Source organism: Bison bison, unplaced genomic scaffold (assembly GCF_000754665.1).
Source record: "Bison bison bison isolate TAMUID 2011002044 unplaced genomic scaffold, Bison_UMD1.0 scf7180017864040, whole genome shotgun sequence".
NCBI lineage: Eukaryota > Metazoa > Chordata > Mammalia > Artiodactyla > Bovidae > Bison > Bison bison.
In genome coordinates, this window is record NW_011494612.1 from 4177162 (window position 1) to 4199081 (window position 21920).

Genomic DNA, 21920 nt, shown 5'->3' on the forward strand with positions numbered 1-21920 from the left:
TACTGCTAAGTGAAAAAAATTGTAGAACATGTAGAATACCAGTATCTGCATGTACGGATATATACATACCATACATGTGGAAAACATGTTAAGAGAAATGACTACACTATATATACATACAATAATCATACTCATAAAACTACCTGATTAGATTTTATATCAATATATACACATACACACACATTTGGAAGAATAGTCACCAAAATGCTAGAGGTGAATCATGCCTACTAGGGGTAAAATTTGGTAATCATTTATATTTTCTTTTTCAAAGTTTTTGTCTTTTCTATGTAGGTATTAACTTGAGAATCAGAGAAGAAATGTTTTCCTTTCTTTTATATTTAGTACAGTATTTTGTTTTTATCACATTAAAGCAGCATATACATTTTCTTGCCTCATTCAGTGGGAATCTGTATGTGAGTAATTCAGATACCTAGAAGTATAAAATATTACATAGAAAATTCAAGTAATAATACCTATCCGTGAAGGATTTCCTTTTTAAGAGACCACATATTTTTAATAATGAAGTGAAGTAAAATGCCTATCCTTTTTATTGTAGAAAATCATTATTTCTACTTTCTGCAATACAGGCTGTAAAAACAGCAGCAAAACAATCAAACAAACTTCATGACCTCCTAACTGCCCTCAAACTTTGACATCCTAAAAAAGTTGCAATGCTGAAACAATTAAAACACTGGAAATAATGGTCCAGCAACAGAAATGGTTACATAAGATAAAGTGCAGCCATACTGTGTGCAACACCATAGGGTAGCTCAAGTAGCTGAGTGAGATAAACAGCTCTGAAGACACACTGTTAAGTATAAAAACAAAATGCAGAACACCTACCTGTGTTTATGGTGTGTTTAAAAAGTTACATATTAAACACATATGCATACACTTCTTATACTATTTATGTTCTTAATGTATAAATAAAGACCTGAAAAGATATCCAGCAAACTGAGGAGACAGATGGGACTGAAGGGGAAAGAAAGAAGGCTGAAGAGGACTTAACACTTTATCTGCACTACTGGAATATTTTACAAGAATCCAGTATAACTGCTCATAACCATTCAAATATGCAGGCTACAGTTTTATTTTAGATTGATGTTAAGTTGTGGAGTAGATTTCTAACTATCAGTTAAAATTAAATATTTTCAGAATCCTTGAAAACAATGAGTTTTAAAACTTAAAATACCTTCTAAAATTAATAGATGTATCTATGGTTTTAAGCAAGTAATTTTCCCTCAGATAAATTCATAATGAATTCATTTGATATGTAATTGATCTGATTTATACATTTTTTTGAGAAAACTGATCATTTATAAGGTTCTTGATCTAAAAACAATCTCACCAATAAGTACACTCTTAGGAAATTTTTTAAAAGAGCATTACTAGATAGAAAGACACATAACATTCAATACAAGTTTACTTATAACAACAAAAAAAGAAAACAAATAGAAAAGTTAAAATTGCCAGGAAGCGGAAAAGTTTTGTTTTTTTAAAATAGAGTACTATGTAGCCATTAAAAGTCATGTTTATAAAACAAAAAATACTGAAGATAATGGGCTTCCCTGACAGTTCAGTTGGTAAAGAATTCGCCTGCAACACAGCAGATCTGGGTTCAATCCCTGGATTGGGGAGATCCCCTTGAGAAGGGAAAACCTACCCACTCCAGTATCTGGCCTGGAGAATTCCATAGACTATAGTCCATGGAATCGCAAAGAGTCAGACATGACTGAGCGACATTCACTTCACTGAAGATAATGGTCTGAGCATACCCATTTGCTTCTCCCTCCTACTAACTGAAACAGCAGCCAAGACAATAACAAAAATGATTGGCGAAACAAAAATACAAATTTAGACTGTGGGACAAGTGACCTGAGCTATTTTAAAAAAAAAAAGGAAGGGGGAACAGGGGAGACTTTTTATATTAAAGGAAAACAGGACACTCACATGCAATGTGTGCAATGTGTGAGCCTTAAGTAAATCTTGGGAAAATGTATTCTGGAGACTACTGAGGGAATCCAAATATGAGGCATATACTAGATATTGTCTCGATATTACATTTCTTAGGTGTGATATGTGACTGTGGTTATGTAAGACAATCTCCCTCCTGGATAATACATGCTAAGTACTTGGGACTGAAGTGTCATGATGTCTTTAACTTATTTTAAAAATGGTCAGGAAACAGTGTATAAATAGAGAAGAACTTAACAACTGGTGTAAACAGCTACATTACGAGTACACAAGGGTCAATGCTTAATCTTACCATTTTTCTGTGGGTTTAAATGTTTTTTCCAAAAAGAACTTAGGGGATTAAAAAAAACAGTATCAGAGAAAACACACATACAGCAGAGAGAGAGAGAGAGGAGAGTACCATCTGCATTTCTGTAAGACCTAAAGAAGATGGGATAATATTAATGGATAAAACAGAGAAGGAAGCTATAATCCAGAATACAGGAGGAAACAGATTAGAGTGGATTTAGACTCAGAAAAGTGTCTGCCTCCAATGCGGGAGACCTGGGTTCGATCCCTGGGTTGGGAAGATCCCCTGGAGAAGGAAATGGCACCCCACTCCAGTACTCTTTCCTGGAGAATCCCATGGATGGAGGAGCCCGGTAGCGAGCCTGATAGGCTACAGTCCACGGGGTCACAAAGAGTTGGACACAGCTGAGCGACTTCACTTTCACTTTTACTTTAGACATGAAAGCAGAGGTAAGAAATGGAGCCAAACACTCAAAGATTTTATCTACAGGTTTGTTTAGAAAACAGACTTACCATACATAACCCCACCCCTCTCCCATGCAGAACAGGCACTGAGACCTAGAAAGGAAGGAGACTTCTCTAAAAGTCAAGGAAAGGCTAGGCTTCTAGAGTGGGTACTCATACCTGGAAGTAAAACTCTCCTTACTCTGAAACTGTTAGGCTCACCAGCCTAACAGCGAGCTTCTAATCTGTAAACCTTCAATTCTAAACCTGCCAAAGATATATCCTTCCCACTGTTACCACTAATGCTATTTCCACATGCAAAGACAGAAATCTTAATCAGTCTTTCCACTAAGAAAAGGGAAAGAGGTCTGTCAGGGCCAGACCTATCTTCAGAGCAGTGGAAGAAAGCCATGCTGATTAATTTATATAATCATCTACTCTTAAATATAAACTTTAAGCATTTTAAGAGAACACTACTTTCTAAGAGAAAAACCAACAGCATGAAAGGAAAAGACCAAGATAGTTTCTAAGGAATATAAATGATTCAAGAAAAAGAATTTTGAAATCTGATAACAGAGATCTAAATATTTCATCCATAACAGAAAAACAGGATTCAAGGAAAAAGAAAATGCTCTTAGAAATTGGAAATACGAAGGCTAAACTAAAATTTTCTTTTAAATGTAAAAAGAAGGGGTTAAAAGGGGGGAGGGGGCAAGGAAATATGTCACAACAGAATAAAAAGATAAAGACAGAAAATAAGTAAAAAGCTAAACAAAGTAAAGGTTCAATCCAGAAAGACCAATATCCAACTAAGGAGTCCAGAAACAGAGCACAGAGAAAAACAGAAGGAAAGAAATTTTTGTTAAGACTTTTTTAGTTTCATACACATGAACACTAAGTTTCACAGTAAGAGGGTCCAAAAAGTGTCCTGAACACAATGACATCTAGACAGCCTTCATGAAACTCCAGAAAAACTAAACAGGCACACCTAAAAGCCTGAAGGGAAGAAGTACCAGTTAGTACTGATTTTAAGACTTAAATCAGCCTTTTCTTTGGTCATGCTAATAATTTGAAAACAACGGTTCCTGCTTTCAAGTTTCCTAAGAAAAATCATTTTCAATATAGAATTTATATACAAATAATTATGAAAAAGGTATAGGGGAGGCAATTTTTAGGCCTAAAAATATTCCAAATTTACAAGCAAGTTTTTAGAATATACTCCAGTAAAACAAAACTCCTATCACAGTGTTCTTTGACTATTTATATGTCTGCAGACTATATCCAATTAAAGGCAACAGGCGAAGAGGGCAGCAGAGGATGAGATGGTTGGATGGCATCACCAGCTCGATGGACATGAGTTTGAGAAGGCTCTGGAAGATGGTGAAGGACAGGCAGGCCTGGCATGCTGCAGTCCATGGGGTCGCAAAGAGTGGGACACAATTTAGCAACTGAACAACAGCAACAAGACTATATCCACTGTACTCTAAGACCATCGTTCACTTCAGATACTTGGCACCTAACACAATGCCTGGCACCAAGTAGGTATTCAGGAAGGAAACACTGGCACAGATTATCCTCAGGAGTCTGGGAGACGAACACAGAATCCCATTCAGGAATGAATCTCCAAAACTAAGCTCTGCTATTTCAGGATCATGAGCTCAGGACTGAGTCCTCTTCTCTCAAACTCCGTGTATTTTTTAAAGCTCAGCTTAAGTCCCGTACAGAAAGCCTTCTTTAACTACCCAGTCCCCAAAGATCTCTTTTCTGTTAACTCCCACAGAATTTATCACTTGATTATATACTGCTACGTTGTTTACTGTTTGATATGTCTAGGCACACTGTGTCTGATGGAAGTGACTTTGACTCCCCCAGGGCAACTAGCACAGCATAACACAATAAACCTGATAACTGGCTGGCTGCTCAAAACTAGCAATGAAAGAATCTTATCACCGAGGTCAGGACTCAGACTGTCTTCTACAATGCAATTTCAGGCAATCAGAATATATCCTAAAATGATTCTCTGGACTGAAGATAAACCACTTGCAGTAATCAAGAATTAAAATTAATAACTATGTATTGCATACTCTAGTTGATGATTATAATTAAAGTTCATCTTTCAACAAATATTTATTACATACCTACGTGATATGCATTATTTTTCATAACATATAGAACTATTTTAAAAAACCCTGACTAAACATTATTTAACATTTAAACCACTGGTTCTCTTTTTTAAACAGTACCCTTTCTTCACACACTAACTTACTCAGAATTCCCAGATTCAAACATCACAGAACTGTTCTGTGGCAACAGAAGTTGAGGGGAAGGCTCAGAGCCCCATCCCTCTTAGTCTGCTGCAGCTGCCTTCACAAGGTGCCAGACTAGGTAGCTCAAACAGAAATTTATTTCCCACAGTTCCAGAGGCTAAGGAAGTCCAAGATCAAGGTGCAGCCAATTCAGTTTCTGGTGAGAGCTCTCTGCTAGCTACCTTCTCACTGTGTCCTTTCAGCAGAAAGAGGGACACATTTATGTGTCCACTTCTGGTGTCTCTTCCTCTGATAAAGACACCAGGTTCACTGGATCAGAGCTCTACACTTATGACCACATTTAACCTTAATCACCTCCTTAAACGGAGAATGGAATGGCAATCCACTCCAGTATTCTTGCCTGGAGAATTCCATAGACAGAGGAGCCTGGCGGGCTATAGTCCATGGGGTTGCAAAAGAGTCAGACATGACTGAGCAACTAACACACCTCGTTAATAGCCCTGTTTCTAAGATAGTCACATGTGGGTTTAAAACTTCAACATACCAATTTGGGAGGGACAGAATTCAGTGCACATTCTGGTTCATCTCCTGAAACTTCTCCTTGATCTAAACCCAGGAATATATAGATGAAAAGACTAAAAACCATCTAAATAGACAACTTAATTTTACATGAAAGAAAAGTGGGGTGTAAGGAGGTTAATCACTTGCCCTAAGTCATGCCACCAGTTAGTCACAAAATTAAGACTAGAAGCTAGGTCCCTCATGTCCTCCATTCTACCAAACTCGCTCATAATACTCCACAATGGGTAGTAAAGTCATCAGGTACCCCGGTGACTGGAAATGTCAATGAGATGTACAAGACGTCACCAGTCCTGCCAATAGCCATTTGGCTATATGAACTCCAAACTCATATAGCCAATGTCTACTCAACATGTATGGGTGGGTGTCTAACACACATCATGTCTAAAACCCAACTCCTGATTTCCTTTTCCAACACCTTCTTTGGCAGATCTTTCCAGGCACTCAGGCCAAAATACTACAGTTTATCCATGACTGTTTACCTTTCCTCACATCTCTTAGTCAATCCCTCAGCACCTACTATTAGCTATTTTCCAAACATCCAAATTTCTATAATAAAATATTGGTGGAACAAATATTCAGAATCTTGCTTACCGCGTTTTACCACATCTACTGTCACCATGATGGTCCAGCCCCCAATATATCTCTCTCAGATTACAGGAACCATTTAACCAGTCTCCCTACTTCTATCATTGCCCCCCTAGAACCTACTCAACATTGTAGCTGTTAAAGCCTATATGAGATCACGTCACATCCCAAATAAAATAACTTTCCAGCAGCTTCCCAACTCATGCTGAGTAAAACCCAAGGGTTTAATAATCTTCTTGTGATTAGATAATTTCCTCTCTAAAGTTCTCTCTAAACATACTCTCACTTTCATTCCACACCTGCCACACCATCCTCCTTTCTGTTTCTTAAGCATCTTTGCCTCCCTCACCCTCCTTCACATGCCATTTTTATTAGCAATGCTTTCCCTGACCACCCTAATTAAAATAGGAAATTCCTTCATCCCATTCCTCTTCATTGCTTTATTTTTCTCTACAGAGCTTACCACCAACTGACGTATTTACTTACTACCGATATACCCCTAGTTCCATACAGATTTTGTCAGCTGTGTCCCAGTACTAGAGGAGTATTTAAATGCTCAATAAATATTTGTTGAATAAATGAGTGAATTATGAATGAATAAAGTCATTAAAACTAACTGGGCTTCAAAATCTCAAAACCAAACCTGGTGGTCCAGTGGTTAAGACTTTGTGCTCCCAAGTCAGGGGGCACAAGTATGCTCCCTGGTCACAAAATTACGATTCTACATGGTGCAGCCAAAAAAAAAGGCTCATCCTGTCTGGCATCAGAGCTAGAAAGTTATAAAAAAAAAAATAAGGTTTTTCCTTTTTAATAGAACAGTACAGTGAATTCAAGTCAAAACATCCGGGATTAATGTAGATTCTAAGGCCAAAAAACAACAAAGGGAATGAGACACAAAGAGCCCTTGAATCATTTAGAGACTTACGACTGCAATTTCCAGCCACGTAATCCTTTCCAGCTGAAAATGCCCAAAGACTTAGAAAGAGACAGAATGATGGCACTTCTCTTACACTAAAACAAAATTAACCACAGGCCTATCTACTTACATTTATGTACAGAAATGCACAGTAATAAGGTGATAAGCTTCACACAAAACTTTGTCAGGGCAAAAGGGACTACTGAAACGGGATGTCACTTTCATGTATACATTTGTGTTGTCTGTAAGACAACAAGAGAGCATTCATGTTTTTTTTTAAGACAAAATGAAACTTTTCAACCTACTTTCTCAAAGGTAACCACTGATTAACAGTTTATTGCATATTACAGATTTTCTTCCTACATAACCAGACAGATATAAGTTTTAAAAAATAAGTGGTAGGAATTCTGTTTCCAGGAAAGTGGAATAGACACATACTTTACTCCTAAGTATAACTAAAAACCCCATCAGTGCATAGAAAATAAACATAAGAAAGTCCTAAAAGGTGGAGAAAAGTAGACTCCAGGACTCAGTGAACCATGCGGTTGTGCGCTCCCTGGATTTTTTTTAATTTCATATAATCCAAACATAAAGCTGAACAAATTAGTAACCCAGAAACAGCAATGGGTACAGACAAAAAAAAGAAAAAGCTCCAATGAGCTGCTCTTTCTAGCTGAGGATCAGAAAAGGGACAGCCTAGCAACACAGAAAACTTTTAGACAATAATTGCTCTACTCCAGCCAAACACCACAGAAACACTGTGGCCACAGCCACACTAGCAAAGACCTAGGCCTCTCCCCTCACCAGGCTGCAATGAGGTACCCCCGATCCCATCCAATGGGTTAGTGTCAGAAAAGGCCACGTAGAGAGCCAAGACCTTCATATCAGCCAAGCAATAACAGACCACAAATAACAACCCACCCCAACCCTGAAGCATCAGTGGAGACCGCATAGGGAGCAATAACTGGGCACTCCTTTCCCTCCTAGCCAGAGAAACATCAGTAGAGGCCTAGTGAGGAGCCAGAACTCACATTGACTCAGCAATTGCAGGGAGCATCCCTCAGGTATCAATGGAAACCAAACGCGGAACCTGAACTTACTTCTACCCTTAAGTGGCAGTGAGGAGGTGGCACGTGTTCCCCTTTGGAAGCCAGCCAAAACAAAAGTAAGATCCACAATCTCATAATACTCAATATGTCCAAGTTTCAATCAAAAATCACTCATTGTACCAAAAACCAGAAAGACCTCAAGCTGAATGAAAAAGGTAATAGATGCCAACACCAAGATGGAAAATATTTTAATTATCTGACAAAGATTTTAAAGCAGCAGTCATAAAAATGCTTTGAACAAGCAAGTATGACCCAACTCGAAACAAATGAAAAATAAACTCTCAGCAAAAGAAAAAGAACAAAAAGTTTTAGAACTAAAATACAGAATAACCTATTAAATAAGCTGCTGCTGCTACTGCTAAGTCGCTTCAGTCGTGTCCGACTCTGTGCGACCCCACAGACGGCAGTCCACCAGGCTCCCCCTCCCTGGGATTCTCCAGGCAAGAACACTGGAGTAGGTTGCCATTTCCTTCTCCAATGCATGAAAGTGAAAAGTGAAAGTGAAGTCGCTCAGTTGTGTCTGACTCTTTGCAACCCCATGGACTGCAGCCTACCAGGCTCCTCCATCCATGGGATTTTCCAGGCAAGAGTACTGGAGTGGGGTGCTATTGCCTTCTCTGATTAAGCAAGCTAAATGAACTAATACTGTATGTTCTTATTTTCACTTACTAACTAATGAAAATCTGTCTCTATATACACATGTATAGCATTCTAAAGTAGCTGCAGTGTTTGAATTAACTATCACTTAACTAATCCTCAATTAAAGAACATATGTATTGTTTATAATTTTCTACCATTACAAACCATGCATATTTGCGGAATTATCTATGTCATAATTATTTCTCATATTTAGCCAATGACATCATTTCACTAAAAATTAAGACTATGTGAAAGGGCATGCGGTTCAAATTTTCATACACTCTGCCAAATAACCTTCTAGAAAAGTCGTACCAATTACATTCCCACCAATAGTGTATGAGTGTACCATACCTGTCAACAGTTATTGTCTCAATTTTTCCCCCGTTTTCTAATCTGACAAGTGAAAATAAAACACTGATGTTTTTACATTCACTTCTTTATTACCAGTAAACATATTTTCATGTGCTTAAAAGCCAAAAGTAGTCTATCTTTTGAAAATTACCAATTCAGGTCATTTGTGAATTCACATTATTTATCTTACTAATGTAATACAGCCCTTGGTATTTCACAAACACAAACTATGTGACATACATGGTGCAAATATATTTCAACCACTCTATTGTTTAACATTGTTGATGCTTTTTTCACAGAAGTTTTTAATTACATTGCATTTAATACAAGAAAAAAGACATCCAACCTAAATACTCAGTCCCAACTAATTTTAGAGCCAATCAAACACTCATACAAACCACTCTCACTACTGGTTAAGAGTATAGAATTAGCCTTTTTGTTCTAATTACAGGAAAGAAAAGGATGCTGGCACCCACTATACAATCAATTAACAATGATCTTCTCCACACACATAGTTTCCCCATGCAGTAGACTGGACTTTTTACCTCATTTTTTAAAATATAATATTCCATTTCCCCTCTGGCATTTCACTGCTACTCTAAATCCCAACCTATTTGGCAGGTGACTTGACAACCTACCTTGTAGCCCTTTTAGGTACGAGAGGATTGACCCTTCCCTCTTGGTGTTCATTGTTATCAGGCACCTATTTCAAAACCACCAAAATTCTGAAAACTAGCAGACTGCCAATAGACAATTCATTATTATCACTATCCAGGGATTTCTGCTATTATGCTCTGCCCCTCTTAAAAATTACTAAGCTACCCTGGGTATCATAATTTGGACTGCCAGTCAACTCACTTGAGCTACTGCTCAGCTGAGAAAGAACACAAAACAAATGCAATGTATTATTCTCTTGTTTTTCTAGGCATCCATTCTCTCTACTTCTTTTCCTCTCACCAGTTATCCAGAGATTCTGGCCCTGATTTATGACAAGTAGTAGTAACAATTTCATAAAAAATAAGCACAATCACCAGAACTATGATTCTAAAAGTCACATACACAAAATCATAATGGAACAAAAATAGTTTTAAAGGATACCTTTTAATAATGTGAAGGGAAAATAATCCAGAATACATGCTGTGCTATGCTTAGTCGTTCAGTTGTGTCCGGCTTTTTGTGACCCCTTGGACTGTAGCTTGCCAGGCTCCTCCGTCCATGGGGTTTCTCCAGGCAAGAATAATGGAGTGGGTTGCCATGCCCTCCTCCAGGGGATCCTCCCAACCGAGGGATTGAACCCAGGTCTCCCACACTGCAGGTGGATTCTTTGCCAGCTAAGCAACCAGGGAAGCCCAAGAATACTGGAGTGGGTAGCCTATCCCTTCTCCAGGAAATCTTCCTGACCCAGGAATCGAACTGGGGTCTCCTGCATTGCAGGTGGATTCTTTACAAGCTGCACTACCAGGGAAGCCAAAGATATTATGTGACATCAATAACCACAACTATACAGCATTACTGCTTAGGGCTAAACACATTACTTAAATTTGTCATTTTATTCAGTCTAACATTTTCAAGTCACAAGTAATTTTTCTTGTAAGTAATTTTATTCATGTTCTAAGATACTTCCATGCTAAAACAGAATTTTTTCATTAAAAAGATCAATAGCCCACAAATAACTATGTGCTCATTATACATGTACTTAGTAAAGACCACACCCTTAGCTGAAGAAATATAGCACAAGTTCAACTTTAATTCCTCAGCAATCTATAAACTATATTCCATTGGAGTCTATTTTATCAAAGTATTACCATCCTGGATCAGAAAAAAATAGCTAGGAAGGACATTATTAGTTTAACTCAATGGTTCTCAACAAGGGGCAATTTGGCCCCTCAGAAAACATCTAGCAGTGCATGCAGACATTTTTGGTTGTCACACTGGGGAAAGGAGAAGGGCACAGCCTACTGATATTTAAGCTAGGGATGCTGTTAAACATCTTACAAAGCACAGGACAGCCCCCCCATAAGAAAGAATTATCTGGTCCATAAGGTCTATAAGGATGAGGCTGAGAAATCTGGAAGAACTGATGAAATATGAATATGAACAACAGTGTATCAATGTTAATTTTCCTGATTTTGACCTGTTTCATGTAGCCACATGTAGTCATAAAAGAATGACTTTGTTCCTAGGAAGTACATATCAAAATATTTAGGAGTAAAGGAACATGTCTTAACTTATCCACAAATGGTTCAGAAAAAGGTAACTGTATATATGTAGACAGAAAGAATGAATGATAAAGCAGTGAGCCAAAATGCTAACAATTGATGAATCTGAGTAGAAAGTATACAGAAATTTTTATTATTCTTACAATTTGAAATTACATCAAAATAAAAGGGTAAACAAGTATTACCACACCTATAAATTTCTTTTTAACTGGAATACTTTGCACAATTTCCCAGTAAATATGTGCAATACAGCAAATCACCTTTTATTCTCTTCTCAAAATAAATTACACTATCTTGAATGAATACTTGTAAATCTGACCCAGATAACTCAAGTAAGCATAAGCTGGGAAGTAAAATTTCTAAAATGTAAACTGCACAGAAAAAGCTAGAAACACTTAGATGTCTACCAAGGACATGACATTCTCTAGTACTTGTCACAGTAAATGCATGACTTAACTTCCCTATATTATATATTTCATGCTCTCAATGCACATTGAAAACTGCGACCATTCACAATCATAGAAGACCTGAACACAATCAAGGGGAAAACATGTATAAGAAATAATACAAAAATATTTTTATGACTCAGATTTTCAGAAGTTTGACATTAGTTCCAAATTCTCGAAATTTACCATTCCTGTTTCTAGCCACTTGTTACAAACAGTACCCAACAGATAAACAGTAACAGCTTTGTAGATTTTAACAGTTAATTTCTGGAAAGCAATAATCTAAAATTTTAAAATCAGGAAAAAAATTAGAGCACTTACAGATGTCTGAGACATACTTGACTGTTGTGTGACACTTCCTGTGGGGGACGTAGGTGGTCTTCCACTGGACAAGCTTGCCTAAAATAATAAGATCTTTATGTCTATAAGAAGTCTGAAGTTTAAAACTTTCTTGTACCCGGATACCACAAAAATCACAATAAAAGTCAAAACATCTATTTTACAGTCATTTTACAGTCAACATGGATTAAGTTTTGATCAAAAAAATTAAGAAAAAGAGAAAACACTGCACGGTGAAATCAGAAGACCCAAAGGCTCAACTTAGTTTAAGAGCTGCACCCATTGTCAGCTTTACTCTATAGATCTCATCTTTGAAGTGAAATTACCAATCCAATGTTATGAAAAATAAATTGGAGCTATATCAAATGCCACTGGGTTTCAGTTTCCTAACTATCATGAACAAGATGTTATTTTAAATTACACTAATGAGAAGAAGTAATAGCTGGGATGTGTTTAACAGAAATAAACCTTTTTCAGGTTCAGTCAACTTGAGATCCTACTCTGGTTACTAGATTTAAATCTCACATTAGAGTTTTATTTAAATAAACAATGCAATAATAACGAAGATCTGTTTAAAAACAAACATTTAATCATAAAATCTTCCTGATAGCAATAAGAATCATATGACTGGATTTTAGAAAAGTATACATACACATTTTTATAGAGAACATTTCTGGAGGGGTGCATAAACAGTGGCCGCCTCTGAAGAGTAGAAAATACCAGTGGGTGTGGAAAAGGAACACCTCTATACCTCTTATGAACGATTTTATACTGTTTTTTTTTTTTTTAATGAGTATAAATTACTTATGTAATTTTAAAAAACCTTTTTTGGTTAAAATGTAAATAAGATTTATGTAACCTTAACTATTCACTGTCATCCCTAGAATTTTATACACACAAGACTGGTACAGCATTTCTGCAATGTAGATAAAAAGGAGAGGGACAAAACTCAGCAACAGAGTAACACATTAAACATTCTTTTTTTTAAACTAACTTTTATTTGGCAGCCTATTATATTTTCTTAAAAAAAAAAAAAAACAACACAAGATATCTGAAAACTCTGCAATAATACCCCGTGTATTTATTTTCAGTAATTGTCTGCAGGCAATGTCAACTTTGGCCTTGTAAGTTCTTAATTCGTTTCAGTCTCACCTGAACAGCAGCAAGGCTCTGAAGCTGGGAACTGCTTAAGTGCTGCTGCTGGAGAGCCGCTGTGTGCAGCATTAAGTGCTGCTGCTGCGCGGCGTACATCTGCTGTAGATACTGAGCAGCTGAACTGGAAGGGCGATGCAGTGCCTGCTGAATTACCTGTGATAAGTCAATTGAACCAATGTCAAACCATAATCTTAACCATTAAGTATTAGAAAAGCTGTATTAGAGATTTTAAAAAGTAAAAGTAACCATAAAGTATTAGAAATTTAAAATTTCACTCCTTTAATATTCAATATCCTCACACTTATTAACAGGTCTCTCCTAGTTATACATCACTGCTGCTGCTGCTTCTAAGTCACTATGATTCACTAATCTGTACAGGTTAAAGTTACCCAGTAGAGGCAATTCACAAAAGGAAAAGGGGCTAAGTAAGCATCTGAAAATATCTTCAATCTCATTAGTAGTCAAAACTTACAAATTAAAACACAACACTTTTTCAACCTTCCAATGGATAAACATTTAAAAGAATCCTACTACTACTGGAGAAACAGATTCACTCATATACTGTTAATAACAATGTAAATTGGAATACCCATTTTGGATAAAACTTTTTATTTAGAATTCGCGATTTGGGTATAAGAAGAATATGTATACCCTGGATAGCATATTGAAAAGCAGAGACATTACTTTGCCAACAAAGGTCCGTCTAGTCAAGGCTATGGTTTTTCCAGTGGTCATGATGGATGTGAGAGTTGGACTGTGAAGAAGGCTGAGCACCAAAGAATTGATGCTTTTAATTGGGGTGTTGGAGAAGACTCTTGAGAGTCCCTTGGACTGCAAGGAGATCCAACCAGTCCATCCTAAAGGAGATCAGCCCTGGGATTTCTTTGGAAGGAATGATGCTAAAGCTGAAACTCCAGTACTTTGGCCACCTCACGTGACGAGTTGACTCATTGGAAAAGACTCTGATGCTGGGAGGGATTGGGGGCAGGAGGAGAAGGGGATGACAGAGGATGAGATGGCTGGATGGCATCACCGACTCGATGGACATGAGTCTGAGTGAACTCCGGGAGTTGGTGACGGACAGGGAGGCCTGGCGTGGTGCAATTCATGGGGCCACACAGAGCTGGACACGACTGAGCAACTGAACTGAACTGATACCTTGCATGTATTACAAACAGTAATGTATAACAGATCAGTGCCGTCCAATACAGTAGCCACTAACCCTAAGTATCTACTAAGCACTTACAAGGAGACTAGTGCAACCAAGGAACCAAGTTTTTAATTTTACTGAATTTTAATTTAAATATAAAATAGCCACATGCAGCTAGCAGCTACTATATTAAAGAGAGCAGATAACAACTATCAACAAAACATTTAGGTGGAAAAAGGTCACTTAATAGTGTATAGAGTAAGATACCATCTATATTAAAATATTTTAAACAATATTCAGGAAAACATTAAAAGACTACTGATAGGTAGCTAGATTAGAAGTGCTTTTTACCTGATTCTCATTTGTATTTTTTCTAAATGTCTGAAAAAACTTAGCTTCATTATAGTAATAACCACATAAAATTATAAAGCCATTTTTTTAAGAAAATTACTAAGTAACCACTCATTTTTTTTAAATGTTAGGTGCAATTGTTTCAACACAAAATAAAATTATTCTTACTAAAAAAAAATTCATATAAGTGCTCATTACTGTGACTATTTATTAGTAAAATAAAAACTCTGAACCCAAACTTCATAAACTGATAAATGTGAAACAATCAAGAGTTCTAATAAAAGAGAAAAATCCTTTATTTGTCCGAATGGTACACTGGACTACACCAGTCCTCTGCAATCACAGCCCAAAGTCATGTCATGCCCATGGGGACTCTCAAACAGCACCCTCAATCTCAAGATCAAACCAGAGTTTTCAAAGAGCTAATGGAGAAAAAGAGACAAAATCCTATAGTTTGAGCTTCTGAGTCAGGATACCTTTATCACAAAGCTATGAATGTCTTTATTAAAATTCCAAGAAAGCACGTTTCCTTGTGTTTTTTACCTTCCTGCATTCATGTCTCAATTCACCAACAACAGACTGCTACACCTGCTGCAGATTCCTGTCACAAAATCAATATAGGCTTTTGACCCCTAGTTGCAGGGAAGTACAGACCAGCATTAAGTGCTTTAGAACCACAACAATATATCTTTTTGGTTAGGTCATCTGTATATGTTGCTCTAATTCCATAACAAAACTCTAAAATCAAACTGAAATTAAAAATGAATAACTTATTTTTTCTATTGTCAGCACAATGTTTCATTACCATTCAGTGCCATACTCATGGATGAGAGACTCTTTAAAAACAAGTTAAAGATACAGCACATTGCTCTCATTTTGTTCCTCTGGAGCAAGGAAGGTGAAAAGGATTCACAGGGGTGAGAAAAAAAAAAAAAAAAGCTGAAAGGTATTAAACTATTTAGGTAGTTCAATAAATATTGATTTGATTACATTTTAAGGGAAGCAATTCTATGATCTTGTAAGAATTAGAGTTAGTGCTCGTTGTGAGATATTATCTTCAACTACAAATCTCGAGTAACTGTTTTTTTTATTAACACAGCCAGCTTAGAAAATAGGTGGAGAACAAAATGGTATTTAAAATATCACATTATCTTTATGTTCAAGGATCTAGATATTCTTCCCTGTTTCCCTTGCCTCAGAGAAAGGTGAAAAACATTAAAACCACTATGTTCCAGTCTGAATTTCTACTGAACTGACGGACGAGTTTCCAACAATCCTGATTCTACTCCACAGTAATATCAGAATACTAAGCCATATAACAACTAGACAGTCAGTATACTGGGATCTGCACTCTAGAAAAATGGATCAGAGAGATGACTAAACCAGGTCTGTTTTTTTCAGGGTGGAGTGCAATTATGCAGATTTGAGAAAGAACAATAGGTGTAATGGGAAAAAATCTCAGTGTTTAAGGGCACAACTCTAAAGTCAAGAGTACCAACTAGGTATGTGAGTTTAGGAAAGTTATTTAGCCAATTTAAAACATCAATTTTTCCATCTGTTGAATGGAGATAATCCATGTAAAGCATTTATCAAATACTTAGCACATAATTATTCAGTATGTATTAGTTACTATCATTTACTGAGTATATAACGTGTCCCACAAAATTCTAGATCCTTCGTCTAATCCTCATAACTTATTAAGCAGGTGGTCTCATTTTCATTTTATAGTTTCCTGAGGCTCAAGGAGATTATGCCTCTCACTCAAGGCTAGCTACAGTAAAGAAAATGGAATTCAAACAAAAACTGCATCAGTCTGCAATGCCCATACTCTTTGTATGCAATACCATATTGCCTCAACCTCCATTATTATAAAGGCTGCCTTGCTGTATCTCACTGTTTGTTGAAGCCAGGGTAGGCAAGGAGTGAGCAGGGAAGCTGGAAGAAGATACAAGGAGCCAGAAGAACTGCAGACACATTTCTTCTCTCCTGACCGGCACAGCAGCCATAACAGCAGACATGCTGTATTCGCTTGTGGTTGACCCAACGGACATAGCCATAATGCTGCCCCAAGGGCTTTTCAGGTGGAGCTTATATAGGTTTACAGAACAAAAGTGGCCCGTGGTCAAGGGGGTACATCGGGACACACATACACTGTGCTATAAGTGATCTCAGCTGTTACACAACTGTATTTACAAAACGTGGGGTGAGAGCAAGAGACTATGGAGCGAGAGAGCCTGACCACCACCATCTTTGCTAATTTGCTCCTAAACTTTGCAGCTAAATTTATTTTCTCAACTAAGTGATCAGCCTAAGACTTTTCCTAATTAAATATTCCCTTTCTCCTCTGCCCCTGATAGCTCCTAATGGATCCTCTTGCTTAGAGTTCTTAGGTTTAAAACGAACCTCTGAACTTATCTACAGACCTGAATAAACCCTAAGTCCAAATTTTGGGTTCAAATACACAATAATCCAGAAAAACCTAGAGTCATTTTCATGTTGGGGCTCTTGGTCGAGTTTCCCCACTTGCAGCAACACCTAGGGACCTTCCAATTATAATTTTCCTGACATTGTTTTCGAAGCTACATGCTGACAAATGGAGGCCCTCCCAATAGAATGATTATTAAATAACTCTGTTGGTAGTTCCAAACGTTCACAATTCTAACTGTACTCATTTAGAGGGTTATCATGTAACTCCTTTGAGGATACGAAACAATACATTTACCTGGCTTAAGCGAAAAGTAATGGCTCCCAAGTCTTAGCCTACCCATCACGGTAACTGAAATACCTGTACAGCATGTCGGTCTGAGCCACTATAGACAGAGATCTGTGGTTGCTGCATTCGAGAGGAGGAAGTAGTGATGGTGGTGGTGGTGGTGCTACTGTTTGTCGTCGACACCGAAGATGTTCCCGGGTTTGGTTCACTATCCATAGCTGTACTGTGGTCCTTAAATCTAGCAGACAGCACAAAGGATTTGTATTGGCAAAAGCGTTATACTGTTTAAAGAATATTTAATTATTCCAAGAAATGATCAGAACAGTCTAAATTTCTAAGAAGGACCTCATAAAATACAGATGGCACACAGTCACCATAAACACGTGAATCGGAAAAATACTCTACAAAGATAAAGCATAATTAAAAATTCATATCTACTAAATTTGAACCCTCTGGATTCAGGATACAGAACTCAGATAAAGCCTGGCCTAAAGTTTACCTTTTTATTGTTGAAGGAAGATGAGTGTCTTGAAACCAAAACAGGTGATGACAGAATACTTTACTACCTGGGAAAATTAAAACTTAAGCAATATCAGAGTATTCAAATACTTCTTTATATTCTTTTGACCATATTGATTACAAATTAAAATCATTCTTCTTATGTAGACATTAAAAAAGGATGCCTGTGGACTTGTGCTAGCTTAGTTTAGCTTAGCCAATTAACTCAATTTTTGGTTACCATATGTACTTTATTTAAAAATATGTTCTCTAGGAAAATAAGTTAAAAAATAATTTATTAACTCAAACTGCTTTCCCTGTAATTATTCTACAATTCTGTCCTTACCACATCTAATAGCTCTGAGTTAATACTCATAAGCAGATTACTCTGGGTAAATAAGAGAAGCAGTGGAAAACAATTTCCCCACTTGCTAACAAAAATCTCTTTCACAAAATACAACTCCAAATTTTGAAAACAGCGTTAACTATGTCACTTTCCTTATACAAGAAGTGCAGTTTTGTACTATTCTGATTATATTCCCTCCAACATTACAAACTCATTTCACTGTTGTGATACAAATACAGAATTTTTATTTTAATAAATTCAAACAACATATTAAGTCATTTCTGACTGCTTTAATGTTGTTAGAAACTAGAACTATAATATTTATTGTAGGGATAGAAATGCACCACAAAAAGCAAACTTAAGAATATACTGGTTTTCTCTGCCTTTCTTTTCCTCTAAGAAACATAATATGACCCACCTCACATGAGAAGTACTGACAAGAACGTAACACTTTCTACTTCAGGAAAAGACAAAAGAATTTGGCACTAACTGTGTATACGTGCACTATTTCCACATAGTGTCCTTTTACCTACAAATTTTCTTTGTTTTTTATATCACATATATAAACAGTATTTATATGTATAATCATAAGAGTATGATTGCTCTGTGAGGAATCAAATGTTTTTAAAAGCCCGATTTATAAGAGGAAACGCGAAAGGAAAAAAAGTGGGGAGCCAAGTCTTACTAATCTTTTTGATTAATAAATGACTCACACACTTTTAGACTTCTCTGGGGTTTTTACTGTGGGGGAGGGTTGGGGAGCGGTTTATTAGTTTTGCAAACTCCTTTCCATTCATCAAATCACAGCAGCATATGTTAACAATACAATATCATACAGGTATGGTGGTAGATAAACTTTTTACCAAATTGCTACCTGTCATAACACTTCTGAACCACGCATCAATGATATGCAAAAAGCCAGCTTTAATTCTGGTCCTTGTACAGTGCTGTTCTGCTCAACCATCTCCTCAAACCCTGCAGTAAGCAGTTCAGTAACTAAATATGGTCACAGAGAATCCAAAATCTAGACACAAGTCTAAACATCGGTGGGAAAACTGGCCAAATCATTAAACTGCATCTGGAGACCTGGCACAAAAGAACAATTTTGCTAACTCCACCGACTAGCCTTGTATATTGCCTGCAAAACACAAACGGCAGTTCCGCTGCACAAGCGGCCTACCCAGGAAACACTTAAGTTTGAGTCGCTAACTAAGCATACCATCACACCGCCATACAAGAATGTGGCCCTCTAGGGCGGCAACTACACTGCAGCCAGAGACCCGAGGGAAAGAAAGATCTTTCCTACCAGGGTGTTTTCAACCTCGCCAAACACGCCATAGCCCCCGCCGCTGAGACACCTCCTCCGAGCCTGCCGAGGGAGGGAGTGAGCAGCCCCCCGTCTCGGGCTCTCCCACGGAGGCGCAGTGGGGTGGCGCCGGGGCGGGAAGGAGGCGAGCGTGAAGGAGGCCTGGCAGTGCCCGCCCAGCCCTACCCTGCCTCCGCGGGCCCCCGGTGCGGGCGGCCGTCACAACGCTGCCCGCGGGGCCCACTTGCAGGGATGACAGCCTCTGAGGGGCCCACCCGGGCTCATCTTCCAGAAGACCCCGGCGGTAGGGGTCCGAGGAGGGACCCTGCGCACAGGGCCCCGCAGATCCGGGACCAGACGGCGGAAGGGGCGCTCCCGCCTGGAGGTAACTGGACCCTTACAGTTCGGCTCCGTCCCCCGACAAGGGCCAAGCAGGCTCCTCCACGATAAGGAAGCTCTCGCGTCCCCCTTTCCCCGCACTGCCCGCGAAAGAGCCCTGAGCTTTCCCCTTGGGGGGACTTGTCGCTGCCCCCTCTCGCCCCCCAGTTACGACATCAGTCACCAGCAAGTCACTCACTCCGCTTCCGCCATCTTCTCTCCTCCATCACTAACATGGGCTGCGCATGCGCCCCCCGGCGGCGGCAGCGGCGGCCGCGGCAGAAGAGGGAGGAGGGGCGGGGTCGGCTCAGCCTCGGGCCCCCGAGGTCACGTGGGGCCTTCGTCTCCCAGTTCCTCCTCCCTGAAGGCTTGCTGGCTCGGGGAAGTGACCAGGTTTTGCCGATTTAGGTGTCAGTGTCTCACGTGCACCCCCTCGCTTTTTCTAGGATCTTCTTGCTACTGGGGAGGGGTGTCTAACCGATATATGAAAAGTTCTGATTAGACTGTTAAATGACAAATTTTATGAATATCTAAAATATACCAAAGCTTGTGCAAACTTCAAAGAGGGAGATGGAAGAGAATGACGCGAGAATTGGATGCTGAGGTCTCAGAGTGAAAGGAAATGCCATGGTAGCTGCAGGGCTTGTTGCCTGGGGCGCATGGCAATTTGGGGATAGAACCAGCAGGCCCTGTCTTGGGCTCAGAGATAGAGTTCTGGATGCCCATGCGGTAGACAGTTAAGGTATTATCGTATTACCCTATGTATATCACCCACTTCTTTGACATGAATTTACTGACCGCTTAATGGCGATTACAAGTTTGCATACCGCAGAGAGAACAAGCGGGAATAGCCACCAGTTTGCTAAGATAATTTACTGTATTCTACACACGTGGCAACTAATCTGAAGCAGGATGAGACAAATGTGTGAAGATGAGTGAACCAAGTCCCTGTCTTCCAACAAGTCTTAATCTGTCTTTTACAGAGAGAGGCACACAATCTAAGTGTTCTGACGTAGATCCATTAAGTGCTGTGGAAATTTAAATTCAAGGAATAATAAATCTTCACTGCCCTTCACCAAATAAAGTATTTTGAACACAAATAATGCCTTCTTTTTGCACTTTTTAAGATGGTGGAGTCACATTTCAAAACTGAGAAATGAGAAACTTCCCTGGTGGTCCAAAGGTTAAGATTTGGTCCTTCCAATGCAAGGGGCCAAGATTTCATCCGTGGTGGAACTAGGGTTCTACATGCTGCACTGCAATGGCAAAAAAAAAAAAAACCTGAGAAATTAATTACTGATATAAATTCAACACAAAGTGTAATATGGTCTAATGAAAATATGCTTAATCTTACAAATCCTGTGATCAGGATGTCCCTAGGGGAAGGAAAAGATCACTTTCAATGTCGGCTAAATTGTCCCTTTGCCACATCTCCCTGTATGATAACCTTGTTTCTCTATCTTATTTTCTTATCTGAAAGCAAAACCCTTCCTACAACCCCTAGGAGAACTCACTGAGAAAGTCCCCTTTGAAAATTCCCTGTAGATGCTTAAAAATAAGAAATTACTACTTCATCTTTCTTTTCTGATTTTTTCAGATGATGCCATTGCCATATAATTCCCAAGAATCAACTGTTGGGATTTCCCTGGCAGTCCAGTGGTTAAGACTGTGCACTTCCAGTACAAGGGGTGCGAGTTCAATCCCTCATCACAGCAGAATTAAGATCCTGCATGCTGTGTGGTCAAAAAACAAGTTGACTGTCTATTGGTATTGCTGAAATTTTCATTCATCAAAACAAAACTGAAGAAAGCAGTCTTAAGGACTTCCCTGGTAGTCCAGGGACTAAGAGTCTGCACTCATAATA

General features: G+C 38.4%; 1 protein-coding gene across 7 annotated transcripts in view; it reads right to left on the reverse strand.

Moving 5' to 3' along the window:
* Positions 1-20319, reverse strand: part of PHC3 (polyhomeotic homolog 3 (Drosophila)) — an 84829-nt gene extending 64510 nt beyond the window's left edge. For 6 of the 7 annotated variants that reach the window (XR_824853.1, XM_010835226.1, XM_010835225.1 and 3 more), the window contains exons 1-4: positions 20256-20319; positions 17601-17766; positions 13312-13467; positions 12142-12219 (exon numbers count right to left, since the gene is read on the reverse strand). Coding sequence is in view for 6 of the 7 variants with exons in the window: in XM_010835226.1 (XP_010833528.1) it covers positions 12142-12219; positions 13312-13467; positions 17601-17766; positions 20256-20269 (414 nt within the window). In the remaining variant the exon portion in view is untranslated. The other variant, XM_010835223.1, reaches the window with a different exon arrangement.
* Positions 20320-21920: the final 1601 nt, after the last annotated feature.